Genomic DNA, 27,431 nt, shown 5'->3' with positions numbered 1-27,431 from the left:
AGCTGGAAAGGAAATAGTTTTGTTTTTTGTTTTATTTCTAAAGCTCATTCACTAGTTATTCTACCAAAAAAATTTTTTAAACAAATTTTAAAATAAATTTGTATGATTTTTGTTCATGTATATAAATTCAATGTGAAGATGAAAGAGAATTCAGGGAATTGGAAAGAGATAATTGTTCCTATGATTACAATTATTAGCAAGGCAAAAGCATTTTATTCACATGCTTAAAAATCTCTGTGGGAGCCTTTATTTTTTATTATTTATTTTGTGGCACTTTAAGTACTCAAACTTCTTAGCGGATTTGAGTTTTAAAAGAGAAATCTTAATTTTTATTATAAAAATGATACATATAAATTATAAAATAATCAAACACAGAATGGATTTTTAATCCCACACCACTGAGGTAGAACATAGTAATAGGTGTGTTTCCTTCTAGCCATTTTTATGAATATAAACATAAATGTATATACTTCTTAGGATATTAAACATACTTTTGGAAAATTGCTTTATTTAATTAATATTATGTTGTGGACAACTTTTCATCTCTTCAACTCCAGGGACTGTTGGACGTTTAAGTTGTAAACTTTTCCATTATTAAAAAATGCTACAATGAACATCCTTGTATACAAAAAAAGCACAATTTCATACTCTATGTACATTAATCTTCACAGAGAACAAAATTCCACATTGAGAAAAATGATAAATGCCATACCATATAACAATTTTATCTTTTTTATTGAGTATTTCTGTATTTACTGATTGCATTGGATTGTCAACAAGCATATTAGCTTCTCTAGAATCACAACTCTGAATAGCTAAATTTTTTTTGCTCTCTAATTTACACAGTAAAATTAAAATTACAAGACATTGCTTTTACTCAAGAAAACTTCACTCATTCTGAATCTATTAGAACATTGTTGCATCTTTTGTTTTCTATTTTCTGTTCTCACTAATTGAACATGTAAAATTACTTATGCTTCAAAACTGAAGTTTGAGGTAAAAATATTTTGCATCAATGACTTCTCTAATTTCCAAAGTACTTTCATTACCTCATTTCCCCTCCGTATATGTGTGAAGTGGTTTTATTCTCTATTCTGTCAGTATTCAGTTTAAAGGAGAGAGTTTATTCTTACTAACAGAAGGAAACAGAGCTATATAATTCTAAATGGTAAAAAATTTTCTTAACTAATTAGCTTTGAAAGATGGTTTTGTGATTTTACTTGAATAGGGGTGTGTCTGATATTCAGGGAATTTCCTTCAAGCAAAATCATGAAGCAATGAAGTCATACTATAAAAATCTAATTTAAGATGAGCTGGGAATATATCCTGTTGAGCTCTTTCCTAAAATTCAGTCCATTCTGGAGACTGAGGCAAGGTCCATTATGGAACAGGGGAGATGGCTTAAGTGTCCTGGTTTCAAAGGCAGTCTTCACCTAAAATTAGAGGGACTTGAGATACAACAAGGTAGGATAGGCTGAACCCATGCTCACTATAGTTGATTGATTGTATTTGAAAACAAGATTAGCCACAGATAACTGAATTTAAATAGTCTGGAGTTGGCTCTACACTTATTCACAGTTACTTCTGTATTGCTTTATCAGTACATGTGTCTCTCCAATTAAACTATAGACATATTAAAGGCTTAGATTCATTTCTAATCTTTTAAAGTCAATTAGGGTATACTACATTTGTTACATTCATAAATGTCTTAGATCACAAAGAAGTCTTAAAAAATAAAATCTTTCTCAATTTAAGAGTTAGAAATTAATATTTTAAAAGCTTAAAAATTCTCCATTGGGTTAAAGAGAAGATTATTTTGGCTAATCAAAACTCTGCCACATAATGAAGTAAAACTGGTAAAACCAGAGAATGAAATTAACAATGCTGATGATGACCCAATACCTTTCCATCAATGGGAACACCCAGTTCCTCTGAAAACAGGGGGTGAGTTATCCATTTGTAGGCTTCTTTTAGTTGAACTATATCATTTCTTCCCAGCGACAGACTCTGTTTTCTGAATAACATAAAAATTAATTCACTGAAATGGAAAACTTTACTTTTTCTGCTAAAGGAAATAATTTATGCAATTATTTAAAAATATTTATTGAGTGCCTACTATGTCCCAGGCACTTTTTACACATTGGATAGTAAGCAGACAAAAATTCCTCAGCTCATGGACCTTGTAGTCTAGTAGAATCAAAAAACAGCTTTTTAAAATGGTATATAAGACAGTTTTTAAGCTTCAAAGACAAAGGTATACTAATAAGTTTTTCTGAACTACCATTGCCAGATTCTAGGATTATATGTCAGAAGACAGAAAGATGGAATAGAAGGGATTGTTTATTGCTCAGGAACAATAAAACTGTGTATTACAATAATCTCACCCAGACTAAAAATTTTTACATCTACTCTCTTCCTGATAACGGGGCTTACTTTTAGGAAATCAACGTAAAAGCTATACTTCAGTGCTAAAGAAGAAACATTAAGTCCTAAAGTATCAATGTGCTTAAGAAACATTAAGTCCTAAAGTGACAAGAAATGCTTGTCACTTTAATATCAGAAAAATGTCTGAATAAAAATCTGACATTCCCCCCAAATCTACTCATGAGCCAATAAATAGGTTTCGGGAAGTCCCAGTTATGATCTCTAGCTTTTAGTTTGTAACCTAAAATTGTTATAGAAAGGAACTGAAGGGGGTGCCTAGTTGGCTCAGTTGGTAGAACATGCAACTCTTGATCTCAGGGTCATAGTTCAAGCTCCACGATGGGCATGGAGCCTACTAAGAAATTTTTAAAAAAGAAAGGAACAAGTAAAAAGAAAGAAAAACACATATGGTATGATATTATTAAAACTGCTTTGCTATGCTAAGAATACTATGATATCACTAAAGAATTAACAAGTCCACACTATTCAAATCAGTCTTATGAACTACAAATCAGTCTTATGGCTATATACAAGGCTGCTTTTAACAAGAGATGTTAGGACCAACTTGTGAGTCATTTCTTCTATGTCCAATTTTCACTGATAGAAATTACTACTTATATCAAAAATTCATTGTAATTTAATTCTTAAAGACAAAAAGACACTACTAACTGCAGCTAGAAAATAAAAAATAATTTAGCTAATGGCGAAATTTAATTGATCTAAAAAACATATAGGGACGACTTTCCTCTAAGAATACAAATTAAGAAATGGTTGATGTACACATTCTATATCTAGCTGAGGTATAACTGGTTACACAGAATGCTTTCATATGCTTTGGGATTGTGGTTTAACAATGAAAAACTCAGATAAACCCTACATCTGACAAAGAATCAAATTACTCTCTACATTCAAGAACTTATTGAAACACAGTTTGAACTTCTTAAACTGTTCCTAATTCTCTGAATATCAGAAACATTTTAAGTATTTTAAAAGACTATCTTGATATTGTACCAACAGTTTAATGATATTTGCATAAAATAACATCACAGTTGAAAAGTAATTAATGTTTGAGAACTCAAAGGACAAAAAGTTGAAATGGAAAACACAAGAATAGAAAACTATTTAAACATTGTTTAGATTCTAGAGAGTACCAAGAGTTGCAGCAAAAAGCAATCCAAAATATGGGTTAAGACATTACTGGTATTTTAAAACCTTCATAGTCTTTGAAATAGATTTAGACATCTTAGTCCAATTAAAAAAAAAAACCTACAGGAATTTTTTCTTTCCAGATTAAAGAACAGTAGAAAGGGCTTAATAGACATCTTGGAAATCTTAACCTTCTATACAAGGCAAAAATTTATCACTTAAAATGCCAGATTTTTAATCCTGCAAATTCAATGTGCCTTAATAACTTTTCTAATATAATTTAGGGTAAATGTTTTCACAGAGGTTCTTAGCATATGCCTGATGGTCCTTTGGAGGTATTAGTTGTCATTGAGGTAAATTCAGTCCTAACTGAGTACTTAGTAACTGCATTTCCCTTTCTCCTGTGTCAGATAACTACTGATGAGGATGTCAACTGCAATCACTTTTGCTATAGATACAATATGACAACCATTCCAGAGGAAAGATGAGCCAAAATTAATTTTTGGCTCGATTAATTTTTCTAAATTCCTTGAATCAGTTCTTTAATGATTCCTCCACAATATTTTGAATTGAGAATGAACTACGGACACTGACAGAAAAGATTAGTATTCTGTATTTCTTCTGTGCCAATATCTCTATATTGAACAGGATCTTTTGGAAGAGCTAAGCTTAGTTTAAAATTCTTTGATAGAGAATAACAACAGCAACTCACAACCAATGTGGATGGAAACTGGAAACATTTAGAAAATAGCATGCCTTGACTATGCTAAAAAATTTATCAAACATAGGATCAAATTTTATTATGTCAGAGTCACAAGCATTTGAGACTAATTTAACATAACCTAACTAAACCCTAAAACCTTTGCTAGATATACGGCTATTACCCTTTCAGAAAAGCAGATGTGAAAAAAAAAAAAAGGCCAAATCAATTACTTTTTTTAATAAATCACTTAACCAAGTATAAGATTCTAATACAGAAATCTATACTTCTCTTTGTGCTTTTCTATCCAGAGTGCACAGGAAACTTAAGTAGTCATGTGGCCCTTTTTATATTGGTATAGAATTTTTAGTTTCAAAATCCAAAAAGGTCTGGAAAATTAAAGACTTTTTTTTTTCTTAAACCAGTTGGCAAACAAAACAGTTGAATATGTGAGGCTGTTTAGAGACTTTGTGTATCAAACTTAATGTGAATATTTATGTTTCACTGAAGAAACATTAATGTGTTTGATTATAGAGTACCACCTCAGACCATGGAGGGGAGGGGTATGTTATATATGGTATTTATCACCATATTACATTTCTAAAATCTAAAAAAATTCTAAATTCCAAAACACCATTTGGTCCCCAAGGGTTTCAGATAAAGGACCGTGGACCTATGTTTTACATGTTTTACCTATGTATAAACTCACTGTTGTTCTGCTTTTAATAGGATTTTACTTTGTATCTTTTATAGTATAGTTTATAATTTAGTTTCTAAGACTAGTATAAAATTTATTCTTTTATAATAGCTTGCCAAGCTACATTATATAAGTGCCTAATGTAAAAATATAAAATACGTATTTACATTCAGTGTTAAATTTACAAAACAATGAATCCACTTTAATAGACTACTAATAATGTGCCATGCAAATAAACTAATTTAACAAGGTTGACACCTAAATTCATATAATAAAATTTTTTTCTTTCTTTCAATTTCTCTAGGAGCTAGTGAACTCACTCTAAAAAAAGAGATAGTAGTAGTAAAAGTACTTTAAGAATCAGGTAGCTTATATTTAAATGGTAGAAAAAATTCCCTACCTAAATTACTTACCCCATTTCCTGTTTTACCAGCAACCATGCAGCATGCTGTAGGCAATTTAGTCACACCCAGAAGAAGAGAAAAGGGGAAAAATGTTCATTGAAATGAAGTTACAATATCATTACTAAAGTGCTTAATTTGCTAATCAAACTCTCCTTTTTAGGGGAGGAGTTAGTGTTCAGAAATGTGGCAATGACTTCATTCTCATTTAAAATCAGAAATGAGGTAAGATGCCACTTTGCAGTGCTGGGTTGCTTGTGGCCTAGGAACAGATTTCTATCTCATTAATGAGGTATAAGTGTTTAACATGAGTAGCTCACTTTTTTTCTTAAAGTATCTTAGTATTTCACAGAGGAAGGCCAAAAGTGAACGAGGACCTACTATGTCCCCCAAACAGAACTGAAGGCCTCAGTTTTTTTGTTTTCATTTTTTTAATAGGGCTACCACATTTTTAACTCTATCTAATTAATGATGTCCACATGTAAGTGTTTAGAAGTAAAATGTACCAACATCCGTAACTCACTTTGGAATACAACAAAAACTAAGATGAGTGGATGGATAAACTGATGACAAAATATATAACAAAGGAAATACAGAAAAATAGTAACAATTATAGAATCTAGGTGGGTATACGGGTGTTCATTGTACAATTCTCATAATAAAATGTTAGAGAAAATGTTCTGGGAAGAATTAATAAAAAACTTTAAAAGGTTGCTAAAATGGAGATAACATTCACAATTATGGTTGTTATAAGGATTAAATTAAATTCATATAAAATGCTTTACATAGTAAGTGTGACACTAAGATTTCTCAGTTTGCCAGTAGGCTCCCAAAGCTGTCACTTTACAGAAAGCTAATGACATGTCCTATCTCATTATATAGCATTTTGTGAACATGACAGAAGCATACATGTGTAAGTCGATAAAATAACATATGTAGTCTCTGCATCCACCTGCCACAAAAGTAGCCATTCATTATCGCTCACTTCTACCTCAAGACCTGCCCCCCCCACACACACATTACGGTTCATATGTAGAATCCTGTCCTTTTAAACTTCCAATGACCAGTAAGGCACTAAATACCTTTAAAGACTTATTTGGAAATCTTAGGTGTATTACATTGTTCAGACATGAGTCAAGCAGAATAAATTAATTACTGGCCAAGTAAGAATTAGAATTGTTCCCAATGCCTAAACATCTCATCAGTACCTTCTGATTCAGTACTTTGTCTACTTTGCTAGTTCAACCTAATGCCATTGATAGCACGACAAGACCCCATCCTTCTTTCCTCCCATTTACTCAAGCCCTCTTTGAAAAGTACAGGGGCATGGTAAAATACACAAATTACTAGGAGTCAGGAGACCCAGTAAATTTCTAAATTTCTGGCACTCAGTTTCCTAATGGGTAAAATGAAAGAGTTAGACTAAGATGAATGTAACTTAAACCATTCTGGGTGGCTGAAGGTCATCATTAATGGGCATTAGTATACTATTTTGGAATAGAGGCTATTAAGACTTGTAGGACTGGGCGCCTGGGTGGCTCAGTCGGTTAAGCGACTGCCTTCGGCTCAGGTCATGATGCTGGAGTCCCGGGATCGAGTCCCGCATCGGGGGTCCCTGCTCCGCGGGGAGTCTGCCCCTCCCTCTGCCCCTCCCCCTTCTCATGTGCTCTCTCTCTCTCTCTCTCTCATTCTCTCCCAAATAAATAAAATCTTTAAAAAAATAAAAAAATAAAAAGACTTGTAGGACTTTAAGATCATAGAAAAAAGTGAAAAATGATCTCCCAAAGCTGAAACCTTATAGTCCATATTGCCCTACCTTCCTCCAGCCTCCATACTTTAAGAGATCAATAAATACTTGTTTTCTCATCCAAAAAGGGATATTAATACTCCCCTTGAAGGGAGACTGTGAGGATTCAATGAAGTTGTATATGTAAAGAACCAAGTAAGATTCCTGGCATGTACTTAACAAATAGTAACTACTATTGTCATTTTTTAATTAAAACCTTAACTGCAATTCACAAATGATAAAATTATTATCCCTTTTTTTCCTTAAAGATTATTTATTTCTTTGAGAGAGAGCAAAGCGAGCAAGAGAGAACATGAGTTGAGGGGGCAGGGGCAGAGGGAGAGAGAGAAGCCTCCTTGCTGAGCAGGGAGCCCAATGTGGGGCTCAATCCCAGGACCCTGGGATCATGACCTGAGCTGAATGCAGACACTTAACTGACTGAGCCACCCAAGCGCCCCAAATTATTATCCCTTAAAAGATTTACAGGACTTGATTCCCTTCCCTCACTTCCCAAACTGCTCTCCTATAGATAGTCCTGAACTTTTCTCATCAGTGAAATCCTCATGGGTATCTAAGCTATAGAGAATTATCTGTCCTTTCTTTAAGGGGACTCAGGTTCTTCTGTTCTTTTTTAGTGACCTTTTTCTCTCCTCTTTTGAAGCAGATTCTGTTTTCTATAGTCACTTTCAGGTGATGCCATCAAATCTGCAATGTCCTGCCATCCTCTGATTATAAAGTAGGGCAGAACTGGAGGTTGCCAAGGGAAACCAGATTACCATGTGTAACATATAAAATTAAATCAAATGTCTTCAGTACCTGAGATTAGCTAAAGGGTTTTTCCTTCCTAATCCTCTGCAGGCTTCCTGCTCAAGCATGCCAGCAGGTTGGACAGAACTAATCACACAGCAGGGGCTGGAAGGCTGAATCCCAAAGAAGTCAGTGTTGCTCAATTATTCAATTTTTACTACGTGCTAATAATGTCCTGGACCTGCTTCTGCTGAGGAAGAAAAGTACATTTCTCTCTTTCAGGTCACCAAGATAATTTTAATAAATGTTCTACTCCTCAGTGGGAAAAAAAATCATTCTCTAGAGTAAGCAATTTAATTCTTCCTCCCCAACAGAACCAAGTGGCATTAAAGTTATCAAGTTTAATCAAATTTGGCACCAAAGGCAATATGTCATCTCCTGAAAATTCAGGAATCACACAACTTAATCCTGGACTCTGCTTTAACTTTATTGGAGAATTCTAGGCAAGTGCTAAATAGAGCAGTTGAATAACCTGCTTGCTAAAGTGCTTGTGTACTCTGCTAACACACACACACACACACACACACACACACACACACACACACACACACCATGGAAAGTCTATGCCTGGGAATGGCTTTAGAGTTTAGAGTTCTGAGATGGGGGTTCATCTAGCACCAAACAATGAGTGTGTGTAACAGTAGGGCCAGAAAATGAGGCTGACTTAAGCAGAGGTGGCAGGAAGGAAGGATGAGAACAAGAGCCATTAAAAATGGCATGATGAGGGGGGCGCCTGGGTGGCTCAGTCGTTAAGCGTCTGCCTTCGGCTCAGGTCATGATCCCAGGGTCCTGGGATCGAGCCCGCATCGGGCTCCCCGCTCCGCGGGAAGCCTGCTTCTCCCTCTCCCACTCCCCCTGCTTGTGTTCCCTCTCTCGCTGTGTCTCTCACTGTCAGATAAATAAAATCTTAAAAAAAAAAAAATGGCATGCTGGGGGGCACCTGGGTGGCTCAGTCGTTAAGCGTCTGCCTTTGGCTCAGGTCATGATCCCAGAGTCCTGGGATCGAGTCCCACATCAGGCTCCCTGCTCGGCAGGAAGCCTGCTTCTCCCTCTCCCCCTGCTGTGTTCCCTCTCTCGCTGTGTCTCTCTCTGTCAAATAAATAAATAAAATCTTTTTTAAAAAATGGCATGTTGGGGAGCTACAATTTAGTAAAGCTGGTGCTTAGGGTATATATAATGTGTGCATAAATTTGAGTAGGGGTTCAACAACTAGAGATGAAACTGGAAAGGTCAGCAGGTTTTAAGTGCCAAGCTATGGCACGACTCCAAAGAATGAAACTATAACAGAACAAGTGCCACATTTATGTACATGCAAAGTCCCATGGCAGCACAAAGAATGGACACCATTTGATTTTTTGACATTTGCTCTTCTATAATTCATCAAGTCACAATATAACCATCATCTGCACACTATTTTTCTTACATGGTAGCTTAAGAAGAAAATAAAATAGTTCTTATACCAAGTTACTTCATTATCATACATGGGAAAATAGTGTGGGGATGGAGAGGAGTACAGAGCTTTAAGAGATAACAGAGACAGACCACCAGGACTTGGTAACCAGCAGTGATACTATGGTTTCTAAATTACCACTAATGCCCCTTTTTTTTTAAGTTTTTATTTATTTATTTGACAGAGAGAGCACAAGCAGAGGGAGCGGCAGGCAGGGGGAGAAGCAGACCCCCTGCTGAGCAAGGACCCAGGACTCTGGGATCATGACTTGAGCTGAAGGCAGATGCCTAACCAACTGAGCCACCCAGGCATCCCACCACTAATGCCCTTTTTAAAACTCTAAAATCTTTTTAATCCTACACATCTCCTGTACTCATTTATAATAACAAAGATAATACAAATACAGACTTGTACCAACAGGAAAATGACAACATTTGTGTGGGCAGCTAGAGGTACTACCCCTTGCTCTCTCTTCTCCTAACACACACACACACACACACACACACACACACACAATTTATGTCTTCTACTTGCACACAAATAGGCAGCTGAGAAGTAGGCTCAACAATGAGGTAACAACAGTCACTCTTCTTTCCTCTTCCCACCCAGCATGCCAGCCCAACCTTTCCTTCTCCCCCTCCCCAGCCCCCAGCCTGCTACAACCATGAGTCTCTGCCTCACCAGGGCCCGCTCCTCACTTTGTATCAGGTTTGGTGTCAGGCGTGGTGGAAGAAAGACGGAGGTAGGAGAGGCGGGAGGAGAATGCATGCCTATAACCACTGCTGGACTCCACCACGTAGCTGAGGTAAAGGCTCCTCACCCACATCTCCTCAGCTCCACCACCTCCCTGCCTCAATCTCACTCTTCTTTTCCCAAGTCTCTAATGTCACACCCATGATGTAATGACTAACAGACGGAGTCTGGGTATTTCTCTCTCTTTTTTTAAAGATTTTATTTATTTATTCATGAGAGACAGAGAGAGAGAAGCAGAGGGAGAAGCAGGCTCCTCGCTGAGCAGGGAGCCTGACGCGGGACTTGATCCCAAGACCCTGGGATCATGACCTGAGCCAAAGGCAGACGCTTAACCATCTGAGCCACCCAGGCGCCCTGGGTATCTCTTTTGATGAATAAAACATCAACTATGTTTGAAAACCCACCCATATCCTCTACATTATCTTTCCCTACAGGGTTGAGGGGGACATAAACCCTTCTCACTCCAGCTTTTACTACTACTGTTGGCAATACAAACTTTTGGATAGCATTAAAAAGATTGAACTATATTTGACATGGCAAGAGGGGAAAAGCAGGACAAATCAGCACAGACAGAATGAATCTGCGGGCCAAATTAGGTTGTACAGTTCGACTGCCCTAGTTCACAGGGGTATTCTATTTCTGAGTTGTGAATTTGTGAGTTGTGAGTCGTGAATTTTAAGAAGAGAATTTCTATTGTATTTTCTAATATTCTAGGTGCTGATGTTCACCTAGCTCTGAAGGATTTAATTGGAAATAATCACAAGAGGAAATTCTATGGGGATGGGAAGGTGGGGTAGGAATGGAGGTGGGAAGCGAGATCAGAAAAGACAAAACAGCTGCAATGAATGAAAGGCTCTGGGACAGACATGAAGAGAGATATCACTCACGTGTGGAATCTAAAATCTAAAAAAAAAAAACCCAAATGAATAAACAATCAAAAAGCAGAATCAGACCTATAAATACAGAGAACAAACTGATGGTTGCTGGAGGGGAGGCGGGTGAGGGATGGAAAAATAGGGGAAAGGGAGTGGGAGATACAGCCTTCCAGTTGAGGAATGAATAAGTCACAGGAATAAAGAGTACAGCATAAGGAATATAGTTTTATATCACAGTCATATATATCATTATACTGCAAGAGTGATGTATCAGAACAGAAGGTAGCTACACTTGTGATGAACATAGCATCATGTATAAACTCGTCAAATCACTACATTGTACACCTAAAACTAATGTAACATGTGTCAACTATACTCAAATTTAAAAATTGAATAATAATAAAAAAGATATGGTTCAGTCTTGTTCTTTAGTTTCATATGCTAGACAGAGAGGATAACTTGGCAACTGAATTTCAGGTAACTCTGGAGTTAATATCAGTGAAACAAAGATATCTCAACAAATACCTGTTAGCAACGGGGTATGGCGGAGGGGATAAAAATATATTTCCTCCTAGAATTTGGTTTTACAGAACTAGCATCCTCACTGAAATGCCAGTTAATATAAAGTGAACTTGCAGATTCAAGAGATTTCGATGTAGCAAAAGCTCAATTTCAAGTCATAAATACAATTTTACTTCAAAATTACTATCAAGAAAAACAACTTTTAACAGTAAATGTTAAATTTTAGAATACCAAAGAGACAAATTAATTGCTGAGAATCTATTAATTGTTGAAAAAGGTCTCTTCAGTAAGTAAGAATACTATGAAAATAACTATTTAAAAATTATTCCAAGTTATCATAAGAAAATTACAAGACTGAAATCATTCTGTGTGTTGAACTTGATTTGCACTAGATATATTCTTAGGGATAAAGACTGAATTTTATACGAAAAAATTTAGGTATTTTTAAATATGCAAAAGTAATCTGTAATTATAAAATAAAGACTTGTGACTTCAAGGTGGTGGAATGAGGCACTTTCTGTCCGCTTCTCCTTTGGAAAATCATCTCAAAATAAGATGGAGAATGACAAACAGAAAAAGAAACTCCATCTATAATGAAAAACAAAAAAATTACTCATCACCCCAACTCTCCAAACTGAAGACAAAAAGGGAATACAGGAGCGGAAAGTGGCAGAGCCCAGGAAGCTGATTCTTCAGTGTTGGCAGAGGGAAATACTTGCCCCCTGCCAACCCAGCCAAACTGAGGACTGGAGGTGCAAGACAACATGGGGTGAAACAGGCTAACAGAGGGGGAACCGAGAGACCCCAGGTCCTCTCTCTGACACCAAGCAAGAGGCAATTTCGACTCTGGAGACCAAACCAGAGGGATCTACACTCAGAAGCTCCTGGCAAGCCCTGCAGGGGTTCAGTCGGAGTTTACAGTCTGCCCAGAGACCTGCAGCTCCTACCCTGTGCTGGGAATTGAGGCAGCCAAAGTTCGACCTCTGTGGACAGAAGATTCGAGGATTCATCTTTGGATAAACTGGATGGTTTCTGAGAGAAAACTTTCAGAAAATGACATAGGGTCTCTCCATGTAAAAAGGCGGGTTACTACCTATTCTCCTCCAATAAAACCCAGTCAACAAGCACTACTATCCTGATCTATATAGACATAACTTTCAATCACTTTTTAAATGCCCTATGCTTAACAATGAATGGACAAAGAACACTAGTCATTTAGAGAAAATCTTTAAGGTGAAAGGAAGAGAACAAAAAAATAAACACAAAAGTAGAAAAAATAATACATGAATTCCCATGCACCCTTTGAGCAGCTTCAAGTTATCAACATTTTCCCAATCTTGTTTTATTTATCTCTATTATCTTTTTTTTTTTTGTAGAGAGAGATGGTCTCCAGTTTTTTTTTTCGTTTTGTTTTTTAAAGAAAATCCAATCCTGTGAATACCTTCCAATGGAAACATTTTTAAAAGTGATATTTTTTTTCATTTAATAGCACCTTTTATTTCTAAAAATGAAAGGACAGATTTAATACTGTAGTTAAACCATAACTGTAATTTGGAGGACATGTAGCAGTCAGTTTTCCCAGACCAAGTCTTTATTTGACACATACGGATCTAATTGTAAATTTTATTTGTTGATGTTCTTCATTTCTGCCTTTTTAGTGGGTGGCAAGGGACACCCTTGATAAAATTAAGCCTAATACAAGTCTGTCCAAAATGTAGGGAATAACCCTAAATCTTTTCATCATATGCAAGTAAACCAAAATTAAAAATGAGTAAAAATGAATTCAGGGCGCCTGGGTGGCTCAGTCGTTAAGCGTCTGCCTTCGGCTCAGGTCATGATCCCAGGGTCCTGGGATCAAGCCCCGCATCAGGCTCCCTGCTCAGTGGGGAGCCTGCTTCTCCCTCTCCCACTCCCCTGCTTGTGTTCCCTCTCTCGCTGTGTCTCTGCCTGTAAAATAAATAAATAAAATCTTTAAAAAAAATGAATTCAGTTGAACTTAATTTCATAATGTCCTATTACTTCTTTTTTATATATTTATTTTTATTATGTTAATCACCATACATCAGTTTTTGATGTAGTGTTCCATGATTCATTGTTTGCGTGTAACACCCAGTGCTCCATTCAGTACATGCCCTCTTTAAAACCCATCACCAGGCTAACCCATCCCAAAAGTGATATTCTTTATTACCAATTCAACTTAAAATTGAAATGTTTTAGATGTCAACTTAAAAATATGTGAGGGAGTACATAGTTTCCCAAAATTCTTTTAGGGCAGGAGAAGGGTATATAAGCAAAAAAATTTAAAAATCACTTACGGCACCTTAGTATAAGCAAACACCATTAGAAATGAAAAAGGGACTAGAACCACATATTTGGAGAAGGTTTGGGGTTTTCCCCCTCATTTTCTTTTATTCTTTTTAAATAACATGTTAGAAAGTACAAAACATACTGTCATTTATTTTGGAACATAATTTTCTCTGTCTCTTTCTCCACTGTATATTATCTCAACCTCAAAGGTTTTCTGTTTCTTCAGCAAAGAAAAGAAGTGGGAGGGCCCCTGGGGGGTAGAGGAGAAGGTAGGACCTCCTTCCTACTACTCACCATTTCTTCCTTTTACTCTAACCACTGGATAGATATAAAATGTCACTGTCACTGCTGGGGACTTGGGCAAGACACACTGAATATGGTTCTGAGTGACGACAGCCAATGACAAGCAATTGTGCACGCCCATGTGTGTTAGGAATATATAAGTAAACAAAACAGACATAAGTCCTTGCCCTTGTAAAACTTATAGCCAAGAATCAGAGAACAAGCAAAACAAATAAATAAGTCACATAACTATTTTAAGAAACAAATGCAACATGAAGTGATAAATGCAGTGGAGAAAAGTAAAAGAGGAATGGGGAATGGAAGAAGTGATTTGCAGTTTCAAATAGGGTAGTTGGGGAAAGCCTCACTGAGAAGGCAACGTTTGAAAAAAGATATGAAGACGATGAGGGAATAAGCCATAACTATATCTGAGGAAGAAACATTTTAGGCAGAAGGAACAGCAAGCAAAGGCCCTGAGGCAGATGTTTGCCTGGTGTGTTCGATGATTAAACAGCAAGGAGGCCAATGTGGCTGAACCTTGGAAGAAGAGAGAAACAAGGGATGAGTCAAAGAACTGAGGTGCGGCGCTAGGATAGGACCAGTATGAGCTCTTGGAGGCAATTAAAGGACTTTGATTTTACTCCAAGGGAGATGGGGAGCATAGGAGGGTAAGCAAAGGAAGGCCTTGAACTGACTTACTTTTCAAAGTACTAGGGGACAAGCATGGAAACAGAGACAGCTGTTATGAGACTATTGTAAAAATCCAGGTATTTGCTCAACCTGTCTATGCACCCTCCACTTCAGGATAAAGGAAATGATTTTGAAAGGTACAGCAAGGAGGATTGGGGTCTTTTCTAGTCTAGGATCTCACTGCCTTCAAACTAACTTTTGTACAACAGTCCTTGGTCCATTTCCTGAAAGAATAACCAGAGGCTTTACCAGGCTGTAACTCTGTTCTTGGTCCTGGTCTTGGCCAGTAACTCTATGCCTCACACTGTGCTGGATACCCTTCCAAGAAGGAGCTTCTGGTGCACAGGTGGCAGGAAGGAGGTACTAGGCCTGGGGAATTGGGCCCTGCAGCAGTCTCCATGGGTACGGGCCTTTAGGGCCCAGAGGCTTTTGAACAGTCACTATAGACAAGAAGATCAAATAGTCTAGCTCAGTGGAATTGGAGAAGGGAGTGCATTGAAGACAGATGTCTTATGTATAGACTGCAGGCCCCCAAAACATACTGGGCATGGGAGGTATAGTGGCCAAAACTCTGTACCATCAAGCTTCAATCTAGGGGCACTTCTGAATTCTTATTTTGGGCACAATATGGGTTTCAAGAAATCCAGCATAACCATCAGAGGATGAGACTGGTCTATGAGAGAAGCTTCTCTGGGGTAGCCTCCCACCCTTCCTGCTGGGGCTAGGAAACTCTATGCCTTTCATCCAGGCCTCCTATCTGAAGTCTGCCAGCTCACAAGTCTAAATCACTTCTGTAAACTTGGCCTGTGGACAAAATCACCATAAAGAAGACCCAAAACACCAACAAGGCCAGTTCTTTCATCTAAGTTGGGGCTCTGCTCATTAGCACACAAGGAGACACAACAAATATGTAAAAACAAAAATGGATGCACATATGTATGTGTACATACAGATGCACATATATATGCCTGTACAGTAGAATATTCTTTTCAAAGATTTCAAGAATTATAGAAGAGCACATGCATCTTCAAAAAAATTAAATTGTTAAATCTAGATCAGTGGTTCTCAAACAATTTAGTTTCAGGACTCTTTACCTTCTTAAAATTTTTTGAGTACCAAACTAGCTTTGTTTATGCTGGTTATATCTATAATAATTATAATATTAGCAATTAAAACAATGAGCTTAAAAATATTTATTAATTCATTTAAAATTAATAATAAAAGTAATAAATCCATAACCTGTTAACATAAACATTAAAAACTACTATATTGGGGCACCTGGGTGGCTCAGATGGCCGATCGTCTGCCTTTGGCTCAGGTCGTGATCCTGGGGTCCTGGAATCAAGTCCCGCATCGGACTTCTGGCTCGGTGGGGAGCCTGCTTCTCCCTCTCCCTCTGCCTCTCCCCCTGCTCATGCTCCCTCTCTCTCTGTATCTCTGTGTCTCAGGTGAATAAATAAAAATCTTTAAAAAAAAAAACTACTATATTTTTCAGACAAAACAATTTAGTGAGAATAGCTGCATTATGGTACATTTTTGCAATTCTCTTTAGTATATGTCTTAATAAAAGATAGTTGTATTTTCCTATCTGCTTCTATATTCAATTTGCTGCAACAGTACATAGCATATAGCCTCTGGAAAACTCTACTGCATACTACTGAGAGAATGAGAATGAAAAGGTAAGTATATATTATTATGAAAATACCTTTGACCTCATGGATCCCTTGCAAGGACCCCTCAGGGTCCCTGGACCACACTTGGAGAACTACTTATTTGAACGTAATGGACAATTAAGGGAAATACAAATAATTAAAATTTGACTCAAGAAGGAGGAATAAAACCAAATCACTTTCAATAGAAGAAACTGAAAAAGTAATAAAGATCTACCCTTAGTACCCTCTCAAATGGTTTTAAAAGTGAAGTCTACCAAAACAAAAACAGATTATTCCTCTGTTATTAAAATTTTCCAAACACAAAAGATAGACTGACAATTTGGGGCACCTGGGTGCCTCAGTCAGTTGGGCGGCAACTCTTGCTTTCGGCTCAGGTCACCATCTCAGGGTCGTGAGATCGAGCCCCATGTCAGGCTCTGCAGTCACCAAGAAGTCTCCTTGAAAATTCTTTCCTTCTCCCCTGACCTCCCATTCCTGCCCTCTCTCTCTCTCAAATAAATAAATCTTAAAAGAAAAAAGACTGACAATTCCACAATGCTTACATAACCTAATACACAAACCATAATCTAATATATAATCTAATTGCATAATTAATATCCAAACCAAAGATAGCATAAAAATAGCCAATAATATTCAAACAATGAATGACACTGTACTTCACATGTAAAAGTTCCATTTTTAGAAACATTTAATGTATGTATCTGTACAAAGTGAAATAATATATAGTGTGATGAACACAACCTCCACTGAAATGATATTAAAAAGATGCAGGGCGCCTGGGTGGCCCAGTCAGTTAAGCATCTGCCTTCAGTCAAGGTCTTGATCTCAGGATCCTGGGATCAACCCCACATCAGGCTCCTTGTTCAGCAGGGAGTTTGTTTGTCCCTCTCCCTCTGCCCCTCCCCCCTGCTTGTGCGCTCTCTCTCTCTCTCTCTCTCTCTCTCTCAAATAAATAAATAAATCTTTTTTAAAAGATGCAACAAATTTTTATTTAAAAAGTAGACAACAGACTAGTTTTACTTATATATACACATATGTATGTATATATGTAAAATCTTAATGAGTTAAATTTTTATTAAAATAAAACTAAAAAATGTTTATTTCAGGAATACAAAATCTCAATACAAGAGAATATATTCAATTACTTGACTACAATAACAGGTAAAAAGGGAAAAATATAATGATCACAAATATCCACTTCTGATGAAAAAAACTTACCAAAGTTGAAATAGAAGCAAATTTCCTTAAATAAAGAGTATCTATCAGGAAAGAGTTAATAATATACTTAATATTAAAATTCTAGAAACATGGGCACCTGGGTGGCTCAGTTGGTTAAGCATCTGCCTTTGGCTCAGGTCATGATTCCAGGGTCCTGGGATCGAGAACCACATCGGGCTCCCTGCTCCATGGGGAGCCTGCTTCTCCCTCTGCCTCTGCCCATCTCCTCCCCACCCCCCGTCTCTCATGAAAAAATAAAATCTTTAAAAGAAAATTCTAGAAACATTCCTGTTATTGAGGGTCAAGGCAATATATAATTTTCAAAAAAAATTACTAGACATGCAAAAAAACAAGAAAGGGATTCATTTTTAAGAAAATAGCAGTCAGAAGAAAGTGACTCTGAGAAATTTAACAGAAAGATCTTGCAGAACAACTATAAAGAAAACAGTAATGAAACTAGAGAAAACGACATGTTGCATAAAGAGGAACGACAGTACAATTAATGACAGGCTTCTCATCATAAAAAATAAAGAACAAAAGATATTGGAACAACATATTTGAAGTGCTGATAGGAAAAAAAATTGTCAACCAAATATTCTATATCCAGTAAAACTAATAAAATTAAAGAAGAAAAAAAGACATTTCAGATAAGCAAAAATTGAGAGAATTCAACACCAGTAGATCTATATTAAAAACAAAAACCAAAACCTTAAGCCCTTCAGGCTGAAGGGAAATGACACCAGACTAGTCTATTGTCTACTTTTTTAATAAAAATTATTGCATCTTTTTTAAGTAACAAAGAGTACTAGGAATGTTAAATTTGTGGGTAAACATAATAGATATGAATATTGTTTTCTTTCCTTTATTAAAAGATATATGACTGTTTAAGACAAATGTTAACACTGCATTGCTGGGTTAAAACGAGTATAGATGTAACAGATATACAACAACTGCACTAAGGATGGTAAACAGAAATATAGTGTTGTAACGTTACTATATTTTACCTGATCGAAATAAGATAAAGATGCTTATTGTAGCCCCTGGAGCAGGGGTTGGCCAAATTTTTCTGTAAAGGTCCAGACATTACATATCTTAGGCTTTGCTGGCCATAATGTCCTAGCATACCTACTCAACTCTGCTCTTGCAGTACAAAAGAAGAAAAGCCTAAAATAAACTATGCTCCCACTTTAGGAAGATAGAAAAAGAAGAGCAAATTAAAGCCAAAATAAGTAGAAGGAAGGAAATAATAAAGAGCAGAAGTCAATGAAATACAAGATAAATATATATAGAAAGTAAATCAATGAAACCAAATGCTAGGTCTCTGAAAAGGTCAATAATACTGGTAAATCTCTAGCAGGACTGATCACAGGGAAAAAAAAGACACAAATTACCATTGTCAGGGAATAAGATATTAATCCATAATAAAGGAATGTTATGAAAAACTTTGTCAATAAGTCCGACAACTTAGATGAAACAATTTCCTTAAAAGATATGAATTACCAAAAATGACACAAGAAACAATAGGAAACCTGAATAGAGCAGTATCAACTGAAGAAACTGAGCTTGTAATTTAAAAAAAACATGTTCATGTTGTAAAATATCCTAAGAAATCTACACTAAAACTATCACAACTATTTAAAAAAAACGTTAGGCAAAATTGCAGGTCACAAGGTTATAAAAACCAACTGTAGGGGCACCTGGGTGGCTCAGTCAGTTAAGCGTCTGCCTTTGGCTCTGGTCATGATCCCAGGGGCCTGGGATCAAGCCCTGCATTGGGCTCCCTGCTCAGCAAGGAGCCCACTGCTCCCTCTCACCCTCTGCCATTTACCCCACTTGTGCTCTCTGGCTCTTTCTGTCTCTCTGTCAAATAAATAAATAAAATCTTTTAAAAAATGTATTTTTATAGACCAGCAATGAAAAATTGAAAGATGCAATAAAAATGCAATTCTACTTGTAATAGTACCCAAAACAATGAAATTCTTAGGGATAAATTTTCAAAACGTGTGAAGTCTGTACACCGAAAACTATAAACCATTGCTAAAAGAAATTAAAGATCAAAATAAATGAAGAAATATACCACATTCACGCATTAGAAAGATGTCAAGATGTCAATTCTTACCAAGTTTATCTATAAATTCAATGCAATCCCAGTCAAAATTTAAGCAAATTAAAAAAAAGAAATTGACAAGCAGATTCTAAAATCTGTATGGAAAGGCAAAGGACCTAGAATCACCAAAGCAAATTTTGAAGAGAATATAGTTCAAAGATTTATGCTATTTTCATAAAGACATACTATAATGCTGTAGTAATCAAGACAGTACAGTATTGATATATGGATGCACCAAAATATCATTGGAATTGAACAGGGAGTAGAGAAATACATATATAAAGATATACATACGGTCAGTTTATTTTCTACAAAGGTAGCAAAGAAATCATGGGGAAAAAAAGGTTTTTTTCATCAGATGGTACAGAAAAGAAAAGAAAAACAAACATCAACTTTTACCTTACAGTATATAAAAAAAGTTAACTCAGGGGGTGACTGAGTGGCTTAGTTGCTTGGGTGTCTGCCTTTGGCTCAGGTCATGATTCCAGGGTCCTAGCATCAAGCCCCCGCATCATTGGGCTCCCTGCACAGTGGGGAATCTGCTTCTCCCTCTTCCTCTGCCTTCCCACCGCACCCCCCACCACTCATGTTCTCTCTCTCTTTCTCAAATAAATAAATATTTTTTAAAAATTAACTCAGAATGGGTGATAGATATAAACATAAAAGCTATAAGGAAGAAAACTTTTAGAATAAAACATTGGAGAAAATCTTTGCAAACCGGCAGCACACAAAGATCTGTTAGCTAGGACACAAGTAACATGAACCATAAGAATAAAAAGCTGGTGAACTGGACTTTATCGAAAGTATAAACTTCTCCTCTTTGACAGATATCATTAAGAAAATTCAGGAACAAGCCACAACATGGGAGATAATATTTGCAAAACATATATACATATTAAGGATTTGGATCTAGAATATATTAAGAACTGTTACAACTCAATGAAAAGACAACCCAATTTCTTTAAATGGGCAAAAGATTTGACAAAGTCAAATGTGAAGAGACTTCACAAAGAGATATGAATGGCAATTAACCACATGAAAAGACGCTCAACATTATTAGTCATTAGGAAAATAAATACACAATCTCTACACACCTGCTAGAATGGCTCAAATGTAAGAAAGTTGGAATACTAAGGGTTGCCAAGGATGTGAAGCAACTACAATGCTGACATACCTACTGGTGGAATATAAACTGGTAAATCCACTTAGGAAAACTGTATGGCAGTTTCTCATCAGATTAAACATATACCTACCGTATGACTTAGATATTACACTCTAAGGTATCTATCCAAGAAAAATGAAAACATATATCCACACAAAGAATTATACATAAAAGTTTGCACAGACCAGCTTTATTCATAATAGCCAAACACTGTAATGCATGAATGTGTAGGAATGCTAGATATGGTTGATTAATGCTGTTAATATAGTTAATATCATTATGTCTAATTGGTTTGAGGTGGAAAAGCAACAATCTTTTTAATATCATTTTGAGTTAGAGCACAGATTGCTATAAATAATGTGATGATAGCTCCTAGGCAGAGTGTTAATGTTGGAATGGCTTTGTTGTTTTTCTATTAATGGGTGGAAACAGATCAGTTTCCACCTGCTGCAAATATTGTACTTGAATAAAGTAGGGCTGACATGGGTGTAGGGCCCTCAATGGCTGAGGGAAGTCATGGGTGAAGGCCAATTTGGGCAAATTTGCCAGTTGTAGCTAAAAAAAAAAAAGTCCAATTGTGATTAACCATGTGATTAACATGGTTAAAGTTGAGTTTAAAAATTTGTTGAAAATCTCATGACTTTAGGTTGAATCATGCTATTGATATAATGAACCCAACATCTCTGATGCAGTTATATAGAATAGTTTGGAGGATGGCAGTGTTTTAATCTGTTCAGCCGTGTTATTATCTGATTAGTAGAAATGACATAATTCCTACTCCTCATCTGATGAAATGTTGGAAGAGGTTGTTGGCAGTGACTAAGATCAGAATAGTAATAAGGAATATAAGTATTTGAAAAATTGGTTAATATTGGGATCTGAATGTATACATCATATAGAGAATTCTATAATTGACTATGTAACAAAATGTGCTACTAGTAGAAATATCATTGAGAAATAATCTAGTTTATTATTTTTTTAAGATTTTATTTATTTGAGAGAGAGAGAGAGAGAGAGAGAGAGAGCACATGCAAGAGTTCACAAGGGCAGGGGTGGGGGAGGGAGAAGGAAAAGCAGACTCCCCGCTGAGCTGGGAGCCCAATGTGGGGCTCAATGTGGGGCTCAATGTGGGGCTTGAGGTGAGGCTCCATCCCAGGACCCTGGGACCTTGGGACCCCAACCCCAGCTGAAGGCAGACACTTAACCGACTGAGCCACCAAGGCACCCCGAGAAATAACCTAGTTTAAAGCTAAGCAATCAATAGTTTTAGGGTTTGAATGTTTATTCAGTGTCAGTTTGAAGTAATTTTTTCTTGGCCTGAGTAAATGAATATTGTGGGATAAAAGCATAGGAGATGAGGTTTTTACACAGTATGGATTTGGATTGCTTTTGTAGATCTTTGAAGTGATATTTATGATTGGTAAAGTTAATATAAATAGTGAAATTAATACAAGAGGTGAACAGATTTATTACCTTTATTTGGAACTGCACCAATTTTTTGGTTCCTGAGACCAATGGATTATTACTTTTAACCATTAAAAGTTTGAAAACAGGGTGCCTGGGTGGTTCAGTCGGCTAAGTATCTGACTTCAGCTCAGGTCATGATCTCAGTGACCTGGGATGGAGTCTTCTGTGGGGCTCCCTGCTCAGCAGGGAGTCTGCTTCTCCCTTTCCCTCTGCCCCCCCCCACTTGTGCACTCTCTCACAAATAAGTAAATCTTTTAAGAAATAAATCAGAGGCATGAATTAATTTTTGTATACTTTCTCAGTAAATAGGTTTTGAGTTTCTATTACTAGATTCACAATCCAATGTTTTTATTAAACTATATTTACAATAGAAGGATGTCAAAATAATTTGTGGGTTAAGTGATAAAAGTAGGAAGGGTAGTAAATGTAGGGCTATGAGACCATTTTCTCATACGAATGGTTAGAATTTTTGATGTGGTACATATATTTGCCTCATTGTGTTACAGTTAATATAGGCTAGTAATAACTATGTTAATTCCTTAGGATAATGGTAATGTTGGATCATGAAAATGATGATGTAACTACAAATAGTTCTTCAATTAGGCTAATTGTTGGGGGGTAAGGCCAAATTGGTAAGGCTCACTAGAAATCATCATGCTGCTATTAGTAGAAGGAGAGTCTGTAATCCCTGAGCTAGAATTATAGTTCAGCTGGGAATTTGTTCATAGTCTGAATTTGCTAGGCAAAACAGTGTTGATGATGTAAGGCTGTGGGCAATTATTAGAGCTATGGCTCCTATGTAACTTCATGGTGTTTCGATAAGAATGGCTACAATTACTAATGCTATGTGGCTGACAGAGGAATATGCAATAAGTGATTTTAATTCTGTTTTCCATAGACAGATGGAGCTGGCTATAATTATTCCTCATAAGGATAATGTAAGAAAAGGATATGCATGTAATTTGTTAGGGGGTTTAGTACTGTAACTCAGAATATTCCATTAGCTGCTTAGTTTGAGTAGTATGGCTACAAGCACTTTGGACCCAGCAGTAGGGGGTTTCAAACATGCTCTTGGTAGGCCATAGAGAAGTATTTCTACTACAAATGCTATTATGTATACTAGTCATAAGAAAATATTACATCAAGAACTAGATACTGTTTCAGTTCAGTATTGAATTATTAGAAAGTTCAATGAACCTTAAGATTTTGGATAAAGATTAGGACAATGTGAAATGGGAGTGATCCTACTAGCATATAAAATAAAGTCCTGCATTTAATCGTTCTGTTTGGTTTCCTCAGCAGGTGATGATGATTATTAGGGTTGGAACTAATGTTGCTGCAAATAAAATATAAAATAAAAGATTAATTCTGTAGCAGTAAAAGTTGTAATTAAGAAATTTGTAGAATAACTAGTATTGTAATATATAGTTTTTAAGGAAGGTTAGTGATTCTTTCATCTAGTATTAGATGAAACTGACTGGTTATGGGTATTAGTGGAAGAAGTCATATCTTTAATGTTAATAAGGGCACTGACAGAGAGAAAGTATGAGTGAAAAGTTAAGACTGTTGTCATTAAGTTGGTTTAGGAGGAATGAGCTAATAAGCTGATTAATAGGCTATAAATTAGAGTGTTAATTCAGATTATATTTAAATGTATTCCTTATGACTCAGCAATTCTACTCACAGGCATATACCCTAGATAAACGCCTGCACATGTAGAATACAGCTACAAAAATGCTTATGGTTTTACTGTTGGAAGTAGCCAAAAACTAGAAATGAACTTAATATATATTTATAACAGTACGAATAAACTACAGTATATTCATGCAACTGAATACTGTATAGCAATGAAAATGAACAAATTATAGCTCCACATAGCAATACAAATGAATCTCTCAAAAATAACATCAAATAAAAGAAGCCAGACACAAAAGATTTATCATGTTATGATTCCATTTTATATAAAGTTCAAAATCAGGCCCATTTAAACTCTAGTTTTAGGGGCAGAGACAATAGTTACCTGTGAGGAGAAGATTGGAGTTAACCACTGATGAATATAAAAACAAAAATGTAATAAAAAGAAAATGAAAATATTTCTATTCTGGGATAGATTTCAATCTCAAGGACTCATCATGTAATCCATGTTTTCTATAAGGCCATTACTTAAACTATGAGAAATGAAAGATAAACAAACTGGAATAAGACTTTCCCTAAGATATCCAACACGTTAACCAATAGACATACTATACCACAAGCTCAGGACAAAAAAAAGTCTATGTTGTTTATCCGAACAAACACACACTCTGATTCATTACACTATACCTGTAGTGAGTGTGATTAAAAGCTCTTCAGAAGACATATGTGGTACATCTCAATCTTATTTGCAAAATAACTCAGGTTAGGTACATCATTAAAAATGCTATCCAACAGAAGTGTTCTGAATACATGTCTGCATTTAAAAATCTTTTGGAATACCAATTTAGCATTCATGCCTAGTTACTGATTTACTTAATAAGGCTTGAGTCCACATGCCCACTTCCTTGATAGGGTGAGGATTTCTGGGATGCTTTCAGAAATATGATCCAAGTCTCATTAAAATCACTATCTCATGGTTTCTAACATGAATTTACAGTGATAATACCAAATGAATATCATATAATCATTACACATCATAACATCCTAGTTTCAGAGAAAACTTAAATCCTAGATGTGAACTGAATTCTGAAAAGAAACCACATTATGATTCTTAATAGAAGCATAAAAGGGCTACCTGTGTTGACACCTTTGCATCTCTTTCATTATTTCCTTTTGCATGCTTCATGACTACATTTAAATAAAATCCATTTCATTTTTTCCCCACCCAAGTTAGTTCCCCTTACATTATCTCTGCCCAGATACTCACAGTAATATGTTAGCAATCACTTCAGAGACAGACAGATCCCATCAGAAAAAAACATCAAGAGTTTCAATCATAGCAATACTTGAACAGCCACTTACATGGATAGCTTTTAAATTACGATATAATGAAAACAATATACGACTCTTTAATGTGGCATATATTTGTTATGCATTTTTAAATAAGAAACTTGACCTCTTCCTTCTGCTAGTGCATGCTCTGAGCACTCTTGCCATGATTGTAGAGACTACCATACATCCAGCTGATCTCTGACCCACCAAACAATATAAGCAGTAAAAAGGAAGTACCACTGAGAAATGACAGCCCAATGTTCAACTAAAGTCTTTTACATGAGAGTTTTATAAATGATTAGAGTATCCAAATTGGTTGAAAATTATTTATAGCATTAACAAAATTGGATAACTAAGCATAGTAAACATAATGACAAAGATTTCATTCATATGTGAAATTTAAGAAACAAAACAAAAAAGCAAAGGAAAAAAAGAGAGACAAACCAAGAAACAGACTCTTAACTTTAGAGAACAAACTGATGGTTACCAGAGGGGAGGTGGGTAGAGGGATGGATGAAATAGGGGATGGGGATTAAGGAGGGACTCGTCGCGATGAGCACTGGGTGATGTACGGAATTGTTGAATCACTATATTGTACACCTGAAACTAATATAACACTGTATGTTAACCATATTGGAATTAAAAAAAATTTAGATTTTATTTATTTGAGAGACAGCACGAGCTGGGTGGAGGGGGGCAGAGGGAGAAGCCAACTCCCCACTGAGCAGGGAACCTGACCACTCGGGGCTCGATCCCAGGACCCTGGCATCATGACCTGAGCTGAAGGCAGATGCTTAACCAACTGAGGCACCCAGGTGCCCCCTGGAATTAAAATAAAAAAAAAAATAATGGCAAGGAGAAAGACAGTTTTTCTCAGATAAATATTTCCACGTGGGCCTTGAATGGTATCTACTCTAGAAAATGGATTCCACTAGTATTGATCCTGTATTAATATCAGTGAAGAAAAACAGACCAGGTTTTATTTAAAAGGGAAGATTTGTGACGATAACTTCCAATATTTTAAGCAGTACAGCCTATTTTTTAAAAAAGAAGCAGGAACAGCTGCAGCACTACCATTAATCAACACCTTTTAACTGACCTAGTCTAAAACTATTTCGTTGATCTTTCCTTTTCCTTTTCTTTTTTTTCTTAGAGAGAGAGAGCACAAGCAGGAGCAGAGGGAGAAGGAGAAGCAGGTTCCTGGCTGAGCAGGGAGCCCGATGCGGGACGCGACCCCAGGACTCTGGGACCATGACCCGAGCCGAAGGCAGATGCCCTACTGACTGAGCCACCCAGGTGCTCCGATCTTTCCTTTTTCTAAAAGGGAAGAAAGTACTGGTACTATTTTTTTACGAAAGAGGTTTCAGACAAGTCAATAATGAAGTTGGATGAGTCCGACTTCAGAGTGGCACCTGCCACTAGTCCCTCTTCTTGGACATTTGAACACATCTGTGACTTGGCTGAAAACATCACTGTTACTCCCACCTCCAATTATTAAGGGACTATAACATCATAATTCATGTTCACTCACACACATATGTATCTATCTTCCCAAGATCAAAGGAAAATCCTCACAAAAATGACTGGAAATTCCTCTATTTTAAGATATCTGGTATAATAAAATATTTGATGCAAAACCTCTTCTGCACCTACTCTAGTCATCTGATAACAAAATTAGAACACAAGCATGGGGGCGGCGCCTGGGTGGCTCAGTTGTTGGGCATCTGCCTCTGGCTGAGGTCATGATCCCAAGTCCTGGGATCGAGCCCCACATCGGGCTCCCTGCTCGGCAGGAAGCCTGCTTTTCCCTCCCCCACTCCCCCTGCTTGTGTTCCCTCTCTCGCTGTATCTCTGTCAAATAAATAAATAAATAATCTTAAAAAAAAAAAAAGAAGACAAGTGTGGTGGGAAAGTCTTTAAAAATGTGATTTTTATTTTATTTTTTTTAAAGATTTATTTATTTATTTATTTGAGAGAGAGAGAGAGAGAATGAGAGA

At 36.5% G+C, this 27,431-nt stretch overlaps 1 protein-coding gene across 1 annotated transcript in view; it reads right to left on the bottom strand.

Annotated features, from left to right (window-relative positions):
- The window catches only part of PUS10 (pseudouridine synthase 10), a 71,408-nt gene that overhangs the window by 23,508 nt on the left and 20,469 nt on the right, over positions 1-27,431 (bottom strand). The window contains exons 5-6 of the mRNA XM_028089690.2: positions 5,381-5,415; positions 1,903-2,014 (exon numbers count right to left, since the gene is read on the bottom strand). Of these exons, the coding sequence (XP_027945491.1) occupies positions 1,903-2,014; positions 5,381-5,415 (147 nt within the window). The remainder of the gene's footprint in view (positions 1-1,902; positions 2,015-5,380; positions 5,416-27,431) is intronic.

The sequence above is a fragment of the Eumetopias jubatus genome, unplaced genomic scaffold, assembly GCF_037043125.1.
Source record: "Eumetopias jubatus isolate StellerSeaLion01/CBP00866 unplaced genomic scaffold, mEumJub1_p1.0 scaffold_9, whole genome shotgun sequence".
NCBI classification, from domain to species: domain Eukaryota; kingdom Metazoa; phylum Chordata; class Mammalia; order Carnivora; family Otariidae; genus Eumetopias; species Eumetopias jubatus.
This window is presented reverse-complemented; position numbering and strand designations above follow the sequence as displayed.